The sequence below is a fragment of the Polypterus senegalus genome, chromosome 8, assembly GCF_016835505.1.
Source record: "Polypterus senegalus isolate Bchr_013 chromosome 8, ASM1683550v1, whole genome shotgun sequence".
NCBI lineage: Eukaryota > Metazoa > Chordata > Cladistia > Polypteriformes > Polypteridae > Polypterus > Polypterus senegalus.
This window is the reverse complement of record NC_053161.1, coordinates 22843459-22867258: the sequence shown is the minus strand read 5'-3', so window position 1 is coordinate 22867258 and position 23800 is coordinate 22843459. Positions and strand designations below refer to the sequence as shown.

Genomic DNA, 23800 nt, shown 5'->3' with positions numbered 1-23800 from the left:
TAATGTCCAATGATGACTCAGCTTCTGAATATAAGTTGTCAAAGTAGTAAATTTGGGTAACTGTAAGCCACAAATACATTAAACATTACAGCAACAATACGAGTTGGTCAACCAAATCCAATTCGTTTAAAAAAAAAAAAAAAGATTCCTACTTTTATTTACATACCCTCTTTAGCATCCTCAAACTTCTTGAGGGCAAAACGAGCTGCACCTCGTCGAGCATATGCTTTTACATAGTTTCTATCTAATGCAATGGCTAAATTACAGTCAGATTCAGCAACAGCATACCTGTAACAATTACAAACAAAATGTTAAAAAATGACAATAAGAAAGGCACTAAATATTAAAATAGTAAAAGACAGCTAAAAAATAAAATAGCTAAAATACTTACATTTTTACTGTTAATGCTAAGTTATTACTGTGCATATTACAAAAACCTCCATCTAACAATAAAGAATCAATACAGAATGAGTATTTCTCATTCAAATTTTAAAAGGTGTTTTCTATTGATATTTATTACCAAAATAAAAGACGAACTTAAATAAATGATTGTTTCTTCAGTGCGACAAGGGACTGCAATGAAATTAGTAAATGGGATGACAATCCAGCATACAGTACGCTAATACCCACTAATACATTGGGTTAATTCATACCCACAGAAATCAAATTATGAATTTTAACTATGTACTTCATACAAACATTTCTTATTTATCAATCTAACACCCGATTCAAAATGCAGATCTCTGCAATATCTGAAATGATCATATATTTTTACTTAAATGTCTTCCTGCAGAGGATCTTCTGCAAAAATATCCGATCATTTATCATACAGTGGTTGGGAAAATAACGACAATTTGTTGTTTACAAATATGAATACTTCTTACACACTAGCAGTGTAAGACAACCACAATATTGTTACATTTGAACTTTGTGCATTGGCAGAATTATTATAAAGCTTGTTAAAATATTAATAAGATAAATCATATCAATAGTATTAAAATTTTAATTAATAATGTATAAGTATAAATATGAATAGTAATTTTGTTACATATTGATAAATAAATGTTAGCGTTAGCCAATTATACATTATTCATAATGGGTCATTTTTGATTATGAAGAAACAATAATGGGATATTACTCATTTTAAAAAAAAAACACAACAATGAAGGGCTTAGAATAATAACTACAGTGGAACCTCAGATCACGACTGTAATTCGTTCCAAAACTCTGGTCGTAACCCTAAGTAATTTCCCCTATAGGATTGTATGTAAATACAATTAATCCGTTCCAGACCGTACGAACTGTATGTAAATATTTTCTTTAAAGATTTTTGAACACAAAAATAGTTAATTATACCATAGAATGCACAGTGTAATAGTAACCTACACGTAAAAACATTGAATAACACTGAGACAAACACCCAGGCTTCCTGCACGCTCTCTGTCGTCTCTCGCTCTCTTTCCTCTCTCCTCCTGCAACCTCCCATTCTTTCTTGTTCTCTTCTTTTTCCCTTTAGCTGACTCACACTTCTATTTATGAAGAGGACGTGGTAGTCGTGGCAATCAACAGCTCCTGGGAATGATTACAGATGCGGACCGCTTCTCACCTGTGCCCTGGCTAAGCCATGAGTGCAGTGATTATTTATTAAAACTGGCCTTTATAACGGGAGCTGTGGACCCGCTACACCACAGGAGGAAGCTGGGTTGAGAGAAGGTTACAGTTTTGAGGGAGAGTCCATCTGCGTGATGCACCGAGAACAGTGTACAGTACAGGGAGAGACTAAACACGTGCGGAAATCATCGGCACGTACGAACCACAAGGGAAACGAAATAGAGCACAAAGAGTTCACAGCGAATGCACAGGGTGAGAATGAACACATGCGGAAATCATCGGCGCCTACGAACCGGAAGGGAAACTGGCTCGTTCATCACCTGAGTGTGTAGTCGTGAACAGATGCAAAAGTTTGGCAAACATTCGTGACGTTCGTGACCCGAGGTTCCACTGTACATTTATGCTGAAATACATACATCTTGGTACTACTTGTATAAGTTGAGTATACCGAATACATAAATAAAAGCTAACACTTAGCAAATAAAATTGGAGATTTAGTAAGAAAAACAGAATTTTATTAAATGTTGAAAGCAAGCATGACATCAGCATTCTTTATATTAAGACTGTTAAAACCACGTAAGAGTTTTACAAAAGTGATGACCGCAGTCAAATGTCCAAGGAAAAAAAATGAAAAATATCTATGAAGAGGAAGGATTGAACAACAATTTCTTAACATGTAAATCTGGGTTTGCTTTTCTACTCAAGAAAGTATCCTTTTCCCAATAAAACCATCCCAAGAATTTAAGTTTACAGTTTAGACTTTTTTTGTTGTTAGATGATTTAAAAATTCAGTAAGATTAGTTTATTTCAGGGACTTTGTTTCATACATTTTGAGTCTTGTAGCTTCTAAACACCTTTAAATAACTTTGAACACAAGTATTTGTGTTCAACAGGTCAAATTACACCACAGCACCGAGAAGCAGCATAGTGAAGGCACCGAGAAGCAGCATATTGAGGGTGAGGGCCCTAACTCTGTCCCTTCCTGCTCCCCAACCATAAAGAACCTCAGCTCTTCAGAAGGAGATGTCATGTTGGCAAGAGCGACCAACAGACAAAACTCCCAATGAAACTGACCATAATCCACAGCTAAAAGCTGAGCCTTATTTTGTTATTGGAAGCCCTAAGATAAGGGAAAACACACCCATGGAGTGTTTTCTTTTAATTTTAACATTTCTGGGGTTAGCACCCCAAATGTTCTTCGGCGAGCCTGTAATTCTTTCACTCGGCCAGAAATAAACATATATAAATAAAAACAGTTTAAAGTCCATTATAGTGAATACTGAAGTAACAAAATTACCAGAATAACGCCCGGACAAACATTGACAGACCATCATATTAAACTAATATCGTTTTATTGAAATGTCAGTCTCAGGATAACAAGCATTTTTTTTGACCAAAAATGGGCACCAAAGATAATAAAGCAAAAAATACTACACTTTCCGTGCGGAGTCTTAAGTACCCTGGAACAGGTTGTCTCAAAGAGACAGTCAATTGCGAAATGTCTGGTCTTGGGCAGTCTCAGCGGGCAAGTGGGCACAACATCATACACATATAAAAATTCTGAGTCAGTGCTCCACTGAGTGTTCACGTGGGTGGTTGTGTTGTGTGTGGATACCGTACTGTTCGAGTTCCATAGCGATTCTCAGAGTTATCTTTGAGATGAACAAAAAAGTGAGAAACAGTGTCAGTTTATGCTGAAAGAAAAATTTACAATCCTGGAAAAAGTTGAATTCGGAATGAAGAAAAATGAGGCGGTGAAAGCATTTTGGAATTACACCTTCATCTTCATCTAACGACTCATTTTCATTCTGTATTTTCGTACCTGTGTTTCTATTAAAAAGAAGTTATATCTAACATGTCATTTTCATTCTGTGTTCATACCTTTATTTACATTTAAAAAATGTACATGTAATGTCTCACATTCATTCTGTATTCATACCTGTATTTCTGTACAAAAAGATGCATCTTATATCTAGTTTTCATACCTGTATTTCTGGTAGAAAAAGTTATATCTAATATCTTGTTATACCTTATTTCTATCAAAAAAAGGTTATATCTAATGTCTCATTTTCAAGTAAAATATTTTTTGCAGTTTAAGAAGCATTTTATTTATACAAGTATTGTCAAGCTTGGGTCACAGAGTTGCATGAAAGACAGGAAGAGGAGTCCAGGATTTCAAGGAAAATACATGTACTTTGTTAGTATATGGAGAAGGCAGGTACAGTCTGAAGACTTCACTCAGAATATGAATTATTATAAGCTGTGACATATGGACAATTCCCCAGCTTTAGCTCCCTTGTTCAGATTAGAAGAACACCAACAGCTCGGAATCACTGCTGTGGCAGACGTGATTTGGAAAAGACAGATCAGGAGAGAGTGTGAGGAAGAGCAGATCAAACCCTGGTGTTAATTGTTAAACATTGTGTGACAAGTACGTATGTGGAAACCCTGATCCTGCGGAGCACAACAAATTACTTTGCCCTCAGTTTACTGTTTACCAGATGCAACAGAGCAGCTACAGAGCTGTCCTTGCACTGTTACCATTAGACATGATGAATTGCTGGGGGCACTAGTCAAAAACAAAATATTTTTATGGTCCTGGGAGTTTCATTATAACGGGATTACACTTTTAAATTATTTAAATGTAAACTTAATTGCAAGACTGTCATATTCATATCTAGTTTCACAAAATAAGAAATTCATGAGAAAAAACAAAAAATGTAAAAAAAACCACTCAGAAGTCACATACATATAGTTTGTAAGTTTAGATCTCAGTGCTAAAAATAAAAAAGATTTACAAACAACATTTTAAAATTAGTGTACTTAATTTTTAAGGCGAAAGAAACAAGTTGCCCTGTTTGTAGGAAGAACTGGATTGTAGGGGTCTGCTTCCATGCCTCTTGTGTAGCACTCTATTGCATCGTCATATTTTCCATTTTTAAAAAAGTCGTTTCCCTGGAAGACACAATTTTTTTATTTTGATATTTGAATCAGAATGTAATATAAATACCACATAAAAGATAACACAAGTGAAATAAAAGTCATCACCTGGATTTAACCTCTTTATCGTTGCATTTTATTCCAAAAAAACATGTAAAAAGGGTTGCTTTTTTTTGGCATGGAAAATTACATTTTTATTAAATGGCAAAAGAATAATATTGATACAAATAACAATATAAATGATAAATAAAATTTAAACAATTATAAAAGTAATAATAGTACAACTGATGATTCTAAAACAGTATATAATCTAAAAATGAGTCTTTTGTGTGGAAAATCTTCAAGCAGGGTTAAAGACACAATCCAATTTCACAGTCGGGTCAACAACAGCGTGTTTCTTTTCGGATTTTCATTCCAGATTTATCAGCTTTTGAACAGCACAATAAAAAATTTATGAGTTGGATTCTGTTTTTTTCTGTTGTTGGTATATAATCAATAAAATGTCTAGCAATAAAATAATCTGGATTGATCTGCGATGTGCTGGGTTAACCATGTCTTTTCAGCGTTAGTGTGGACAAGGTATGTGCGGCAATGGTTTGTTCTACAAGCTGGCATGTTTGCATGAGATACAGCTTTGCCATCTTTTTGTTTATATAACACGAATGCATTACAAATGCACTGTTCCACCAGTTGACAATATACCATTTTGTACAATTTATTTTGTTGCCTCCACATAACAGGATAGAAAATCAATTCTTGATCCGCACGATCTATGCCACCCATTGTCCTATCGTAGTTGACCATAGCACAAGGCTTTGTAACATGTTTCTTGCCTTTTGCTTGTACAGTGACTATAGCTGCATTATGTACAGTGCTAAGAAGACAAACATCTTTCTTGTCCATCCATTTCAGTGTAAGCACTTTACCCTTTTGCCAAGCTACTAGCACGCCTCACTGTAATTTAGCTCTGTCAAAGTCTCCAGGAAACCCATGACAGTTAGGACGCACTGTTCCATATGCACTAGTTTTTTAATTAATTCACGCTTTTGTTTTCAGTCGACTAGATTACTGTAACACACTCCTCTCAGAACTACCCAAAAAAGACATAAATCATTTACAACAAGTGCAGAATGCAGCTGCTAGAATCCTAACTAGGAAAAGAAAATCCGAACACATTTCTCCAGTTTTGATGTCACTACACTGGTTACCTGTGTTTTTCAGAATTGACTTTAAAATTCTGCTTATGGTTTATAAAGCCTTAAATAATCTCACATCTTATATATCGGAATGTCTGACGCCCTATATTCCAAATCATAACCTTAGATCCTCAAATGAGTGTCTCCTTAGAATTCCAAAAGTAAAACTTAAAAGAAGTGGTGAGGCGGCCTTCTGCTGTTATGCACCTAAAATCTGGAATAGCTTGCCAATAGAAATTCGCCAGGCTAATACAGTGGAGCACTTTAAAACACTGCTGAAAACATATTACTTTAACATGGCCTTCTCATAACTTCACTTTAATTTAATCCTGATACTCTGTATGTTTAATTCATTATAATAACTATTCATGGTGGCTCTAAAATCCGTACTAAACCCTACTCTCTCTTCTGTTTCTTTTCCTGGTTTATTTGTGGTGGCGGTCTGCGCCACCACCACCTACTCAAAGCATCATGATGCTCCAACATTGATGGACTAAAAGCCAGTAGTCTACCATCATCATCAAGTACTTCCGTGAGAACCCTAAATACAAAGAGGACCGTTTAATTTATGCGAGGTAGAATGCCCAGAGCAGAGGGGACTGGGCAATCTCATGGTCTGGAATCCCTGCAGATTTTATTTTTTTCTCCAGCCGTCTGGAGTTTTTTTTTTTGTTTTTTCTGTCCTCCCTGTCTTCTATTTTTCTATTCTTCATTATGTAAAGCACTTTGAGCTACACTTTTTGTATGAAAATGTGCTATATAAATAAATGTTGTTGTTGTTGTTGTCTTTCTTTGCAGCAAATGTCAAATAGCTCTGGTGAAGTATAAAAATTGTCCATGGTAACATCGTAACCTTGATCCAGCAGAAAATCTATCAAAGTCAGCACTAATGATGTAGTAATGCCATACTGATTGTATTTCAGATCAAAAATTGCCCGTTACCTTGTGTACAGAACCACATTCCAAATGTATCCCATTTTAGATTCACAAAGTTCATAAAGGTTAATGCCAAATCTTGCTCTTTTTGACACGACATACTGTATCCATGACAGTCTGTCCTTATAAGCCATGAGACTATCATTGATGCTGACATCACGGCCAGGAATGTAAACACTCCAAAATTTTACTACAATCAAAAATTTTCTTCATTTTTGATGTTGGATGGGTATTCTCATCAAAGTCTTCATTGATGGTAAGGTACAGATCTACAGTATAATAATAAAAGGCAAAGCCCTCACTGACTCACTCACTCACTGACTGACTCATCACTAATTCTCCAACTTCCCATGTAGGTAGAAAGCTGAAATTTGGCAGGCGTATTCCTTAAAGCATACTTACAAAAGTTAAGGAGGTTTCATTTAGAAATTCTACACGTAATGGTCATAACGGTCGACAACGTCCACCATGTTGAACTTTCTTATTTATGGCCCCATCTTCACGAAATTTGGTAGGTGGCTTCCCTGCACTAACCAAAACCGATGTACATACTTATTTCGGTGGTATGACGCCACTGTCGGCCACCATATTGAATTTTCCAAACGTCACTAATTCTCCAACTTCCCGTGTAGGTAGAAGGCTGAAATTTGGCAGGCTCATTCCTTATAGCTTACTTACAACAGTTAAGCAGGTTTCATTTCGAAATTCTACGCGTAACGGTCATAACTAAATCATACTTACGTACATATATACGGCCATAGCCTGTAGCTCGGTCGCCGTGTGAGGCGGAGTTGCGTCCCCCATCACCCCGCCTCCCACGTAATTGACTGCCTGCCCATATAAGGCCGTCTGACAGCAGCAATCCAATAGACACGCTGCTGCTAAATATTCGCAGGAAAATCAAAAAGTTAATACTGGGAATGCCTGTTAAACATCTTAGATTCACAAGTAGCGATTTGGGTGGTGAGATATCTATCGAGGTGATCACTGTAATATTTATATGTCATTGAAATGTATTATTATCAGGCATGGTTTAGGCACCTATGTCATCAGGAAGGCACCAGAAAAAGGGACCTCAAGGTTACTATTATGGAAGTTAATTTAGAGCACAGATGCCGTGAATGTAAGAGCTGTACAGTAATCCCTCTCTATATCGCGCTTTGACTTTCGCGGTTTCACTCTATCGCGGATTTTATATGAAAGCATAACTAAATATATAACGCGGATTTTCCGCTGCTTCGCGGGTTCTGCGGACAATGTGTCTTTTTACTTCCTGTACATGCTTCCTCAGTTGGTTTGCCCAGTTGATTTCATACAAGGGACGCTATTGGTGGATGACTGAGAAGCTAACCAATCAGAGCACGCAGTTAAGTTCCTGCTTGCTGAATGCAGTGTTAACCAGGAAGTCTCGTCTCGCTCATTCAGCATCAACGTGTTTCGCTGTGTAAAGAGTTGTGCTCTTTTGTGTTTATCTTTGTGCATAGTCAAGCCCTTCATTATGGCTCCAAAGCGATCTGCTACTGCTTCAGGGGCTGTGCCCAAGCGCAAAGCGGAAGATGTTAACGATTGCCGAAAAGGTAAACGTTTTGGATTTGTTGAAGGCTATGATTCTTTGTATTTAAAAAGTAGGAAAGGAATATAAGATCTACGGCCACAGTGTCCTTTTAACCAGGGTGCAAAACAAGTTGTAAGTGGATGTAATAAGGCAGTAGTCTGGATGGAATCTGCTTTAGGGATTTGGATTGAAGACTGCCAGAAGAAGAACAACGGCAGTGCTTCACAATCGCCTGAAGTGGCTCCTTTAAGGGCTGTAACGCTCTCCTTTGTTGTGCAGTAAAATAAAACTCATTGTTATCGGACAAGTCATCGTGTCATTATTGGTGAGTAACCATAATTAATTTTCTACTTACAGTGCTTAGTACATGTACGTACGTTTAGTGTCACTGTACACACACATTTACTGTATACTATTTTTGTTGCATTGTACGTATTTATTGCTGGTGGCATGTCTATCATAATGGCTGTAACAGAGACACTCAATATCTTTAAAATAATAATTAGGTTTTACTGTATATAAACAGTGTTTTTATTTACATAATTTCAATGAATCTTACCTAATATCTAAGAGAATACAAAGGGATTATGCTGTATAACTCTGCGGGGAATATTTATAAACAGTGTGGGAGAGTTTATAAGGGCTTAAAATATATAAAAATAACCATACAAACATATGGTTTCTACTTCGTGGATTTTCACCTATCGCGGGGGGGTCTGGAACGCAACCCCCGCGATCGAGGAGGGATTACTGTAATAAATAAAGTTCCCCTGCATACTTTAAAAGAAAGTCTCGCCATCATTTTATTTTTCACAATTTGTGAAAACAAGACATGGTCTCACAATAGAGGACAGTCATGGATCTTGTTGGAACTCGCTCGCCACGAATTGACTGGGATTCTCTTAACCTGCCGGGAGAATGGAAAAAGTTCCGACAGCACGTGGAGCTGATGTTTTCTGGGCTGCTAAAAGGCAAAGATGTGAGTGAGAAATGCAGCTACCCGCTCTTCAGTCAGTCACAATTACAATTACATTGACAATCATGTTACATTATTTTTAAAATGTTTCCTTTTCTTTTTCATAACTTCTTTAATAATAATAATAACAGATTTTATTTATATCGCGCTTTATATTTAACAATCTCAAAGTGCTACAAAAGAAGAATAAAATTAACAAACAAAAAAATCTATAGAAATAATTTAACAGAAAGCCTTTCTAAAAAGATAAGTTTTAAGGCTTCGTTTGAAGGCATCAATCGACTGTGGGGCTCTCAAGTAGTCGGGGAGGGAATTCCACAGCCTCGGCCACCGAAGAAAAGGCTCTATCACCCATACTGCTAAGTTTAGTTCTGGGAACTTGAAGAGTGTTGGTATGCACAGAGCGGAGGGTGCGTGAGGAAGTATGAGGGATAAGGAGTTCCTGTAAATACAGGGAGCAGATCCATAAATGCACTGATGGGTAAGGAGGGAAACCTTGTACTCAATTCTAAGTGGTACAGGGAGCCAGTGAAGGGTTTTCAGGATAGGAGTGATGTGGTTATGCTTTCGCACCCTCATCAGGATCCTGGCACCGATGTTCTGAATGTACTGCAGTCTCTGGATACTCTTGCCAGGAATCCCAATGAGGAGCGCATTACAGTAATCCAACCTGGACGAGACAAAGGCATGGACAAGCCTCTCTGCATCTGCCAGGGTAATTGTTGGACGGAGTTTAGCAATGTTCCTGAGATGGTGAAAAGATGACTTACAGAGATGTTTAATGTGGGTGTCAAAAGTTAGTTGAGAATCCATTTTAACACCCAAGTTTGTAACAAATGTAGAAAGAGGTATCTTTTTCCAGAGAAGGTGATACTGGTGATGGTAGTGGAACGAAGCTGGTGTGGTGTGCCAACTAAAATGGCTTCTGTTTTAGATCTGTTTAGCTGAAGGAAGTTGAGCCTCATCCATGCCTCTATTTCCTCCAAACAAATAGTCAGTGCAGATGTTGGCAGAGGAGCAGTAGAGGAGGTGGGAGTAGTCCTAAGATAAAGCTGAGTGTCATCGGCATAACAATGAAAAGAAAAACCATGTCTGCTAATGACACTTCCAAGGGGGAGCATATAGATGTTGAAAAGGATGGGGCCCAACACAGAGCCCTGTGGAACACCACAGGTAACATTATGGGTGTGAGATTTTGCTGCCAAGTGCGACATACTCAGTTCTACCGGTCAAATAAGATGTAAACCAATTTTGAACAGTTCCTGAAAGTCCAAGGGTGTATTGCAGACGGTGAAGAAGAATATCATGATCAATTGTATCAAAAGCAGCTGTCAGGTCAAGGAGAATGAGTAAAGAAGGAGAACCAGTATCTGCTGACATCAGAAGGTCATTTGTGACCCTGACCAGGGCTGTTTCGTGCTATGGCCAGGGCGAAAACCAGACTGAAACTTTTCAAACAGATTATTCAGTTTGAGATGATCACGAAGTTGTACTGCAACTATTTTTTCCAGAACTTTAGAAAGAAATGGAAGATTAGAGATGGGTCTATAGTTAGACAGAACTTCAGGATCCAGGGTGGGTTTTTTTAGTAGTGGTCTGATGACAGCAGTTTTTAGTGCTGATGGAATATGGCCAACCAAAAGGGATTGGTTTATAATCCTGGTGATAAGTGTAGAAATAGCAGAAATGTTGGCCTTCAGCAAGGCTAGGGAAAAGGGTCCAGGGAACTGGTAGACGGTTTCATTTTCCTGATGACGTCCTCCACCTCTTCCCGTGTGGCAACAGAGAAGGAGCAAAGGGGCTGGACAGTCTCAGGCAGCGGGTCGACAGTTGAGGATAACAGAAAATCCATGGTAGAGAGGTTTAAGCGAATGTTATAAACCTTTTGTCTGAAAAAATTGATATGCAGATTACACCTCTCATCAGTGGCCTCGGAATGAGCACATGAAGGAGGTTTAAGAAGATGATTTATAGTAGAAAAAGTTTTTGGATCCCTGGAGCTATTTGTAATGATGGTAGAATAGAATCTGGACCGTGCAACCTTCAAAGCTTCGCATACGCCCTTCTATGTTCCCTATAGGCCTGTTTGTGAACAGTCAACCCAGAAGCCTTGAGCCGTCGCTCAAGGACACGCCCAGCCGCCTTCATTTTTCGCAGCTCGCAGGTGTACCATGGTGCTGAGCACGAAAATGAGACGGACCTAGACGTTAAAGGGGCATGAAAGTCAAGGAGACTGCTCAGAGACTGGTTGTAGAGATCAACGAGGTCATCAACAGAGCTGGAACTGGTAAGATCAGTGGAAAGAAGTTTAAGGTCCAGGGCCAAGGCATCCACATTGATGTTCTTCAAATTTCTAAAATGAATCTGCCGTTTTGGTTTGGTACGAGGGGAGAAAAAGGGTAGCTCCATTGACACTACTTTGTGGTCTGAAATACCAAGATCATAAACCTGTAACTTACTAATTAAAGCAAAGTTTGAAATAACCAAGTCAAGTGTATGACCCCTAGAGTGTGTGGGGACATCAACATATTGTTGTAAGGGAACTCAAGAAAATCAACAGTGAGATAACCTTTAGGATTATCAATATGAATATTTATATCTCCCAGGATTATGATGTTGGCAGAGGTGGCACACAATGTTGTGAGAAGATCAGTCATTTCCGGAATAAAAGCAGTTAGGTTTTGGAGGTCGATAGATAAGAAGAACAGTCATGGGAAAAGGGGGCTTGCATTTAAATGCAAGACACTCGCAGGAAGATGTTACAGGTAATGAAATAGGGGACACCCCCATTACCTGACGATAGATGATGGCTAAACCACCACCACGCCCAGTGCTGCGAGCTGCTTCCAAATAACTGTAGCCAGATGGACATGCTTCATTTAAGGCAGAGTAAGCCTCTGACTGGTGCCAGGTTTCTGTTAGACACATGAAGTCAAGTTCCTTCTCCCTGATGTGTTCTTCAATCAGTGAGGATTTATTGCTGATGGATTGAGTATTAAACAATTCAAATTTGACCAGCGATTTTGGAGTAAATCTCAGTACAGGTCTCAAAACATTAAAATCCACTCCACGCAGCATGGAATCTGCTCCACAAAATAAATCCAGCCGGGATGTAAGGATCTTGCGGTATTTCTCACAGTGGCTCGGTTGTTTCCCACGCAAGAGTGAAGAGATCTCGCGATACTTCTAATGTTTATAGTATTTGAAACAACGGTGCTCTGATGACGCATCACACGTGCGACAGGTGACCAAAAGGATGGAATGTTAGTAGCAGAGCACTTTCGCTGTTTATTGAAAATGAACTTCCGACCAGAGCCTCTATGAATGTAACGAGGACGGCGAAGAAGTCCAAGTTCTTTAATGATGTTGATGTTAATTCCAGGAGTGGTTACAGGATTTAGACGGCGAAGTTGTAAACTGGAATAGCTGTGCACCATTCCAACTGAAGAGGGAGAAAAATATACCATCTAGATAATGCCGCAAAATCCACAACAAACGGTAAAGCAGAATTTCCCGGCGGCAGGTGAGTAGACACAAAATCTTGATAAAAATCCGTAGAATCCACGGCAAACAATAAAAACAGAAAGTCCAGACAACAGGTGAATAGACAACAAAAATTTGATAAAAAATGCGTAAAATCCACGACAAACAATACTACAAACTCAGACTCAGACTCAGAGGGAGAAGCGGCGAACATTCAACGCCAGCGTCCTCTCCCGTCCTCAGATCTCACACACTACTTTTTTTTTTTTTGGCTAAGCAGTGTATATTGGTCAGTAATCACATGACAAAAATAACAAAACCAGCACGGTATAAGAAATCTGAATTTTTATCAACATACTCCAAGTATGGTTAAAAATGCACTAATTTTTAAATCATTAAAATTTATATTAAAGGCCCATAGAAACTGCAAAAGGTTATCAAATACAGAAGTATTCTAGATTAAAACAATAAGTGTCAGTAGCCAAGTATTCATGGATGGGCAAAGCTTCAAAGCTTAAAGTATGCACTACTTATAAGTTCTTAAGAAACTAACTTTTGTAATTTTAGGACAAAACAAACTCAACTGAAACCTTAAGTAAATGTTTCATGTCTTTAGTGCTGAATTTTTGATCATTCTGACTACTACCAATAGCAGACAATGTTGGTATTTAGGGACCCAACATTGTTTGGAAAGTTATTTGCTTTGATGTCATTCAAATGTTTAATTTTAGATCCTTTTTAGTAAAAATTTGAAAAGTCAAAATCAGTAATTGACCTTTGCAACTCTAAATACTGGGTCATCATCCCTACCATTGAGCAACTACAGTCAAACTGACCAATCATATTTGGTCATAAATACAGTACACACAAAACAAAAGTGACAATTCAAGCTTCTAGTTTTCAAATAATGTATGGGCTGTGTTCACCAGTACCTATACAGTTTCAGTATGTAATCTTTATGAAGACACAGGTATTGTGAATAATTATCACAACATGAGATCTGTTCGTCAAATAATGCATATGTTTTTCAAGAGGAATAGAAGTGACTCAGGTGTGTGATCATGTCATACAGTCAAACAATACACAACACCCTTATTTTAGATTGGGATGGTAAACAGGTCACAAATTATAAATTTTTAAAAAGGTTAACCTATGGTGGATGGCACTTTTGAGTCTCATAATATGTTCATTGAAAGGAGCAACATCAGAAACTATCAAAAGGAGCCAATCCACCACAGCAACAGCTACTACCTGAGTATGACAGCCATCACAACGACCAGACCAGTAAAAGGTGTATCTACTTACACAGATCTGGCCAGTCCCAGGTCTGTGCACCTCAGAGAGTACCACCACTTAAATGCTGAATTTACAAAGCACCTCCAACAGCAGAGGAAGGTAATCATCATGTTGGAGAGACAAGACATTCAATACGCTGATCTGGAGGGCTGCCCCAATCTGGGACCCAAATGCTGCGGGTGACATCTCAGCATCACATCAGTTCCAATCCTCTCTGACAGGAACATGAGAATAAGACCACTAGATGGTGCAAAGATTAAAGATATGGACCAGAACATATTTTCTGAACTATTGCTTAATCAACTGTATTGTCAAGGGGACCCAAAACATTTATCTGTGTTTATTCTAGGGTGCACAAACACAAACAGGCCTACCCATCTTCATTCATACCAAGCCAATTTATAATCACTAATTATTCTATCATGCACATCTTCAAGATGTGAGATGACAACTAGATTTCCATGAGAAACCCCTTAAAAACTAGGAGAATGGGCAAGGTCCTCCCAGCCCACAGTGTCCAGGTTAGGATTTAAAATGATTTATCTAGAGTTAGGGGGCGGTAGCTCTAAATACCAATACAACAGGATTAGTTGTCCTGGGAATCAAAAGTTTTCAGTTAATTAAACAAATTACTGAGCTACTGCGTAGGCACTCCTAGGTTGGTGTATTAAAAAGAAGCAGTTTAATTAAATACTTTTTGTATTATTTAAATTTTCTTTTGCTACAGATTACCCTAATTGAAAAGAACTTCCAGAATGTATCTATAATTGTACCTTACACCAGTGATATTTTCATAACAAAAATGAGAACTAGTTTTTCGTTTTATAAGAACAAGAACTGAAATTAAGGCAAACAGAAAAACTAAAACTAAATAAAAATGTGTGAACGAACTAAAATGACAATGAAAACTGAGTTAAAACAAAAAAAAAAAACAGCAACAGCATTTTCGTTCAGTCTGGTTCAGTCATGCAGAGGGGTTGTTTGTAGATTGCCCTGAGTGTTCAGTTACGTTGCGCTGTTCACTATGTGGTGATCTTGTACCTTGGGCTTACTATAGTCACATGGTACAACTTCCATAAAGGACCGTTGTTTGTTTATTGAGCACATTTGGTTCGTTGGTTTGAAGCAATAAGCACTTGTGGTTGATGGTGGCGAGTTTTGCACAGTCGTTTGTGGGTAGAAACCGAGAAAGTAACGTGTGGAAATACAGTACTTTAATTGCAGAGCAGATGATTCAGTATAGGGACGTGTGGTCAAGGGAGGCAGGTAGAGCCTCACCTGTCATCATGAAAAGTAAAAAAACTAATAATAACATAAAATAAATTTGTCCACAGGTCTGTGCTATACATTTGCTTTCTGTTGTGGCCCCCGGCCGGGGCTGGAGCCCGGCCGGGACGCCCAGGAGGACGTGAGGAGGGCTTGTGCCTCCTCCAGACCGCGAGGGCGCCCGTCCTGGTTCTGTTGGGGCCACGGGTTGAGGGCATGGAAGCCCTTCCCTGTAGGGGCCCGTGGTCACTGCCAGGCGGCGCCCCGATGCCGGTTTATCCCGTGCGGTTGCCGGTCGGGGCTGGAGCCCGGCCGGGACGCCTTGGAGGACCGGAGGAGGGCGAGTGCCTCCTCCAGACAGAGTGGGGGCGTCCGTCCTGGTTAGGCAGGGGGCCTCGGGTACAGGGCTTTGAAGCCCAGCCCTGTAGGGACCCGTGGCCACCGCCAGGCGGCGCCCCGGTGCCTAATTATCCCGGGAGCCCGGCACTTCCGCCACACCAGGAAGTGCCGGGGGGAAGACTTTGTGTGGCACCCGGAGAGCTGCCAGGAAGACAGCCGATACTTCCGCCACGCTGGGGCGTGGCTAAGGACGGAACACCTGGAGCTCATCCGGGAGCCTTATTTAAGGGGCCGCCTCCCTCCAGTCATTGGTGGAAGTCGGGAGGAAGCGGACTGAGCTGGAGAACGAGGACAGGAGGCGGCCAGGAAGCAAGGCACAGAACTGTGGGCCCTGGACTTGGGGGAATCAGTGCAGAAGGCACTGGGGTTTTGTGAGTGCACGTGACTGTTTATATTGTTGTACATAGTGTAAATAAAGTGTGTTGGGTGCAAAATATGATGTCCGTCTGTCTGTGCCGGGGCCAGCGTTCACACTGTACAGTATTATACCAATAATTTTGATCATTTTTATTGTCAAGTGAATTTGTGCATTTCCTGATGAAATACAGGGGAGAAACACGAGGCGCAGCAGCGATGAGACGAGCCTCATCTCACCTTGGACTGCACTCTCCCTTACACACTGGGTTGATGCATGCAAATGGCACATGCATGTTCCTGACTCTCTGTATGTCGCCAATATAATGTTTGAAGACACGTTTATTATACACCTTGACTTTCCACAGTCTGGCTAATATCTTTAATGAATGTGTGAGACATATTTAGTTTTGCTGATCAGATATAAAACTGCAGTGAAAACGCGCAAGGTGAGGCAGACAGTACCGTGCCGCACTGAAGGGGGTGGATGTGAGCCCAACAGGTTCTTGCTGCTGCTGTTCTATGCAGAGGCTCTAGGTGCCAATAAGTTAGCAATATCAGAAAGTGCACTGCAGCGGTCCGTTTATTTTTATCTTTTGTTCTGACTGACTGCCAAGATTAAGACTTTTAATACTAAAGGAATATAGGGAGGACTTTTACAAGAAAGTGATAGAGATTTTTGTGGAGAAGGACAGGCACATGGACTTAATTTACAAATAAAGGTAAGAACATAAACGGTTTTCAATTTTATAAAATATGGGATCAAACTAATAAAAAAAATCCAATATTTAAAAACTAAACTTTGACCTTAAATAAAATATTATTTTGTTATTTTTCTTATCCTTTTGTTGAACAGTCTGCATTAAAATTGACTAAAGCATCAGAATTAAAAGCTTTTAAAAACAACTAAATACTTTAATTAATGTCAAAATTGAAATCCATTTTATTGTACACCACTCTATACTTTCATTTGTATTGAATGAATATGAATTGTGGAATTGCAATGGCAAATTAGAACACATGGAGGGTGAAGAACAAATGCGCTCTCTCCACTATAAATATAATGTTCTCTCTTAGCAAAATATGTACCTTACCTATGTGTGTGTAAAGAATGGCAATGAGATATGCAACATAACCAGTAGTCAATGTGTATGCTGCCAATTGAATAGTGAATAAGATACTCTTTTGGGATCATACATTTGTAAATCTGACTCTGTAGGAGTCAGTGCCTCACCAGCCACGAACCTCACCGTATGTCACTGCTTCAGTACTGGCATCAGAAATCGTCAACATACAGTCTGCTGGCACCAGTAGCTGAGGACATTGTCTGTGCACCTGCATTAAAGGTGCTCGACAAGTGAATATTTTCACTATGTGGCTATCTGTTCAACGGACGTTGTTGCAACATGAACAAATCTCTCGAAATGCGTACTTGTTTAAAGCTTAACAGGAACGTGCTTGTACAGACTAGTTTCTTGGGTTGAAACATTTGATCTTGATGACTACACTCATTAGGCCACTTAATCTGTTTGATAATTAATAGTCAAGCTGTGTTTAACGGCATTAGGAACTGCGAGTGTATTTTGTTGACTAAAACTTGCACTGAAATATGTGCAGACCAGCATTTGTGGTCTTACAACAGAAAAAAAACCTAAAATTGTAATAATGTTATGTAAGAAGGCCAGAACTAAATAAAAATTGTTGACTCCACTGAAAACTAGAACAAAATAAAAATTGACTACAGTTAATATCAGAACTGAAGTATCACTGCACAAATCCTTATCCTTATTTATGTCAGTTTAGTGTATCATTTCAAAAAAAAAAAAAAAAGGAACACATTTTTTGAATGCATTTACTGTAATTTTTTTCCCCCGCACAAGAATGTAAATTTCAAGCTGTTTACATACCAAGTATAGACAGTCTTACTTACTTCTGTGATTCACATTCTTTATTAGAAAAGCATAAACTAAGATGGGATTACTGTATGTAAGCAGAACACCATAAAACTTAGAAACAAATAAAGGAACACCTAAAGATTAAACTGCGAGTCACAAACTGATTATAAACACAGGGATCCCATTAAAGCTCCACTGCTGGCTGAGCAGTGAAATCTTGCTCTTATACTCTTGTATATACAATAAATTAACTATTTAGAATGCTATTAATTATGCTACAAATGTCTTAAGTATACAGAAACAGAATTTGCAAGCAAAAGCCACCTTGTACTTCCAACCAGTGTTATACAGAACAGCCATTTTTCTTGACACATATGCACCCATATGCTGTGTGTGCCAAGCTAAAATTGCTAATTCACGTAGTTTACCATAACTTGAATAGTGTGGACTAATGGGCTACAGTGCCATTGCTCCAGATAGTTATGGAAGGCAGAAGTACACCATCTCAAGTGCAAAACAGGTTTAAATAAAAAGAAACATTCTAAGTCAACTTTTTTATGAATTTTAGCATACTGTAACAATCAATGAGACATGGAGGAGTGAGGCACAAACTGAAAAATGGCTAAGACCAGTAACAGATTTCTTTATTGAATAATGGCAAACATCAACACCATACTCATATACAAAAGAGCCTACCAAGCCTGATCACATCATCTGTTTCTAATTACAAGCTACAAGGATTGCCTCAAGTGTGAACAACATATGGCTAGCCTCACACTGTTTCCCCACAACGTGAACACTTCTGACATCACAGTAACAGACACTTTCTGCTAGACACCTTTTTACTCTTCAGCATCACTGTGACCAAGTCATTCACTAAACCTTGCACTGGCATCCCATTTATTCATACCCTATTTAATTCTCTGTCTACTTTCTTGTATCCTTCCAAGACTTGTCAAAAGATGCACTCCCCTTCCCTGCCAGACAGTCTGCTCAAACATCTAATCCTTCCCAGTCAGTGACACATTTCTCTGCTGACTTTTTTTGGAAAACTGAGTAATTGTCACTGAGTGATTTACTACATAATAACAGGTTTAAAAAAAAAAAAATCACTTGCCACTTCCACAACCGATTAAAATTTTAAGACAGATATAAAGTTTTATGGGGTTTTATATCAAATTTGTTTAACAACTTATTGTACCCTAAGGAACTACTGTAGTGAAGGCAGAAAAACTATTTATTTTTTAATGTGGAATTTCAAATTTTATCCACATATTGCTTTAGCAGATACTTGTTGATAGTCACTCCATAAATTCTTAATACTACAAACACATGTTAAGTTCTTGACACATTACTTTTCTGAAAATAATTTTACTTAATAACTAAAGACCCTGAATTATGCTGAATATTGTAAACATTAAAGAAAAAATTTAAATCTCAGAAAAACATGTCTGCAACCTATCTTTAGAATCCCTCATACAAATTTTACTTTAGATAATCCATAAACACCCCAGGCACAAAATGTTCCTAATTTACATTCTGGCACATAACCAAGTAGAAGTTTCAGAAGCAGTTTATTCCTAAGTTGTATATTTAATGTTGAAAGCAATACATGTTGCTCATTTTTGTACTCTGCAATGTGATGATTTTCTATAGACTGTTTTCCTTTTTAAATATATTACTTTGAAAACTAAACCTCAATTCAAAAAGCAAAATACTTCTTAAAGCAGATAAACTAAAATATAAAAATGGAAACCTTTTCTTTTTCTGCAAGTGCTTTCTCTGTGTCTATTTGAATTCCATCCTCTTCAGAGTCAGATTCATGTGATTCTTGAGTACTGTCTTCTTTGTCTAGGGTTTCCAGTGCTTTGTCCTGTAACAGGAAAAGTTTAGTAAATATACCTCATCACCACTGTCAAATCATTTTTCTTTATTTAAGTGCAACAAAAAAATAATGACTAGGTACTATATTGATGTTTAGAAGTAAAACTTTTGCAAATAATATGTTAATTTCAAATGGTGATAAAAAGTCATCTACCACTACAAGGAGAACAAAAACACTCCACCCACCACATCATATAGCTACTTCTCCTATTCTGGGAAGCAAAATGAACAAAATACAAAAATCAAACTCCTAATACAGTTAAAGCACAGATACTGATGAGAGGCAATGTCTTTATCAAAATGATCTTCATTAAATGGTGTAGCAAATACTGATACTTAACAGTGTTTGCATGTATTGTATGGTTTACAGATTTTTTTTTTTTTTTTAAGAGAAGCAGTCTTAATACTTTAAAGGGATATACTTCCTTCTCGGTGTACTGCATTTCAAATTTAACACATTATAATAACTTAACTCTTCAATCCCATATACAATTTTAAAAATATGTACAAACTAAACAAGATTAAAAAAAAAAAATTCAAAATGTGAGTGTCAGGCTTTGTGCCCTAGGAACCAAGTTACCTGAACTATTCTATAAAATTTCAGTAATTATTTACCACCATGGTACTGATTTTTCTGATCATAATATCGATCACAACTATATCAATTAATGAGAAGAATTCATAATTAATTACAGAATTATGGTATTTGAGGGTTCCTCTAAAGCAACTCTTTCTCTTGCACGATTTGGCTCAAAAACTAACCAGCATATTGTCATCTCATAACAGGCTCAAGTTTTGAGTTTCGTATTTTTCCATACAGCTGTTTTAGCTCTAGACTGTTCTCAAAAAACTGACACACAGACACACACACACTCATCATCGAGATATCATTGCTTTCTGTATCGGGGACCCTAAAAGAACACCCCTCACCCCATTTGGAGGAATGACTCAGAATACGCAACCTTTAACTCTACTTCTAACTCTAACTTCCACACACATTTAAACTAGCACACTGTGTTAAATCACTAAACATTTTAGAAAAAATAGGAACTTGGTTGAGCTACTAGCTGCACGGGGAATCCTGGTTTTTGCTTCAACTTGTTTGGTAAAACAAAGGTCATATTCTGTTTTTATGTGACATGATTTAGCCAGACAATGTTTTTAAAACCCCCATTATTTCTATTAGCACGCACTGCTTAACATCTTTTTGAATAGTATGGTTTCCTTCCAGACATGCACAAAGATCTCTCTTCTTTCACTTCCACTAAGGAAATTCACTATTTATGAAGATGCAAAAAGTTGAGAACTCATTTATAAATCATAACAGTATGTTAAACAAATGTAACACTGTAACTTTTCAATATATCCTTTAAAAGTAATACGAGACTGCTTGGCATGGGAGCGCCTAAAAGAATACACATTGGAGTGATGGTGCTTTTCTTATTCACACTTAGGAATTATACAGAATTGCTATATTCTTTTGGCAAAAATAACTTTAGAGCATATTTGTGCTATTGTTATGTACAGCACTGTGAACAGAATAAAAATTCACTTTGAATAAAACATGCACTTTTGCACTAAAATTACATTTAGTTGTAAATAACTGTGCAACTTAGGAAAAAAGTTAATTGCAGTCTTATTACAGAGAAAAAATAAATATTACATATATTAAATCAACACACTATAGACATTGATGTTCATGTTCCCCTACAGTAAATAAACAGAATTTGCCTTTAAGAGATGCCATTTTTGTTCTTAGTATGGTCTTTTATACAACAATTGCACAGTACTGGTTAAACTGCAATATATTTGAACAGTGAATACAGAGTCTTCAACTTGATCCTAAGAAAAATATTTCAAAAAAACAGAAAGGAAGTGAACAGTGAAGACAGAAAAAACTCTCAATTTTCACCCAATTAATACATATAAACAAGGATACTTGTTTTAATTGGGGGTGAAAAGGCAGCTGTTTATATCACTGTCATTGCTTTGTTTGTGTCACTGCACAAAGTAGGTATCAGTCATTACTTGTTTAGTATGAACACATTCTCTCATTTTTAAAATCCTGTGCTTGTCTTTTTTCATTGATTAAAACAATAAGTATAAATTGTTAGTCTGTAGCATTCTGTATGTACTGTTATTCCTTATACTATGAGGGATTACCATTATCAGTTCAACATCACCTTAAAAATCAGGTTTTAGAGAGAAGCTGACAAAGACTGACAGTTTTTCTTGCAGCTGCTTTGGTTGCTACTGTATTTACATGTCTACGTACACAAAAGATTGATGAATCAAGCATCTTAAACTTTATTCTATCCAACTTTTTCACTATAGAATCACAGGGCCAACCTTGTAGAATATGCCAAAGCAATGCAAAGCAAACACAAAACCAACATAAGCATACTCACTCATTTTCAGATGTTGGAAGAAATTAAAATATACATGGATAACCCATGCAAGTAATGGTGGAAAATGCAAATTTCGTAGACACGTTGTCCAAGCCAAAAATCTATTCCATGTCTTTAAAGCTATAATGATAAAGTCTCTGCCATGGAGCCACTACTGAACATATCTCAAGTAAATCAATTAACATCAACGCACACATAAATGAGCAAATTAAATTTTACTGAAGTAGCATACAAAACATACCAAATACATACAGTACACTAGTAAGAATAAAAACCAGCAGCTAAGTACCAATGAATCAAAAAAGTATAACACAGTGAGGCAGAACTCACAACACATACAGCCCAGCTGCAGTTATGTTATACTGTACTTTTATTGTTGCTGGCATGTTAAATCAAAAATATGGGACACTTACAACATTAAAGTTTTCCCATGATTGGTAATCCCAAGATTTAATTCTTGGCACTTTTGTCTCTTCGTCTTTTACAGGTTTGGATGGTATTTTTCTTTTGTCTTTTTTCTTCTTTCTGTAGTCCTTGTTTCGAACAGGAGGTAAACACTACAACAAGGAAACAAGAATAAGTTAAGCAAGGTACTGTCAAAAACCTAAGCAAATAATTTGCAATTCAAAATTTTAGTGGCATGTGGAAGAGAAAATACAGTAACTTATAATATGTTATATACAAATATTCATGAGACAGAAATACGATTTCACCACCTAATAAAATTAATTTCTATATACTACTATAATATAAAAGTTACCCAAAAATGTTACTGTCTTAATAAACTTAAGATGGAACATTGTTAAAATGTATTATGCATGGCATTAGAGTATAATGGTAGGGCTTTAAATGGTCTAATCCATTATAGGAATAAATTTATGTAAAAAGCATATATATTAACACGATATAGGAAACAATGGAATAAAGGATTCCAGGTGCTTCGGCATACATTGCTGTGACCTCTGCAGGCTGCCATATTGTATACTAGTATCAAATCCTTGACTATACAGGAAGTTTTCACATTTTAATTATGCAACACTGAATAACAGTGGACTTAAATTGGCTTTTTTGACATTGGTCAGCAGAAAGAGATTATTTAATTTTTAACTAAAAACAGATCTGTGGAAGGTGGTCTAAATTAATACTAAATAATAAACACAAAATAATTAGCACTGTAGGTGTTTAAAATTCCAAACATTTCTTTTGCTTTCACATATTATGTGTTAGCACAACTGAAAGATTTATACTGAAGGGAGCAGCAATGTGCTATCAGTGCATATTTTCCAGTTATTATTTTACTATTGTTAAGTGAATAATGCAAGTAATCATTTCAGCATATAGCTTAAACTATGGAAATGAGAAAGCCTGAATTACATTTTTGAGCAAATAATAAACAAACCATTATAAACTGGTTTATTCATACTAAATAAGCACCTTGGAGATCCAAAATTAAACAAAGCTGTTAAAATGTTACACATTCAAATTGGAAAATAAAATTTACTCTTAAGTACAATTCCATTTATGAAACCAGAATGGTTCATCATAAATAGAAATAAGAAATTAAATGCAAGCTAAACAAAAAAATTTTAAAGCAGAAAAAG

At 37.3% G+C, this 23800-nt stretch overlaps 1 protein-coding gene across 2 annotated transcripts in view; it reads right to left on the bottom strand.

Moving 5' to 3' along the window:
- Positions 1–23800, bottom strand: part of rpap3 (RNA polymerase II associated protein 3) — a 91369-nt gene that overhangs the window by 50236 nt on the left and 17333 nt on the right. For both annotated transcript variants that reach the window (XM_039760865.1, XM_039760864.1), the window contains exons 3-6: positions 22613–22756; positions 19664–19780; positions 4439–4566; positions 167–288 (exon numbers count right to left, since the gene is read on the bottom strand). In XM_039760865.1, coding sequence (XP_039616799.1) covers positions 167–288; positions 4439–4566; positions 19664–19780; positions 22613–22756 — 511 coding nt within the window. The remainder of the gene's footprint in view (positions 1–166; positions 289–4438; positions 4567–19663; positions 19781–22612; positions 22757–23800) is intronic.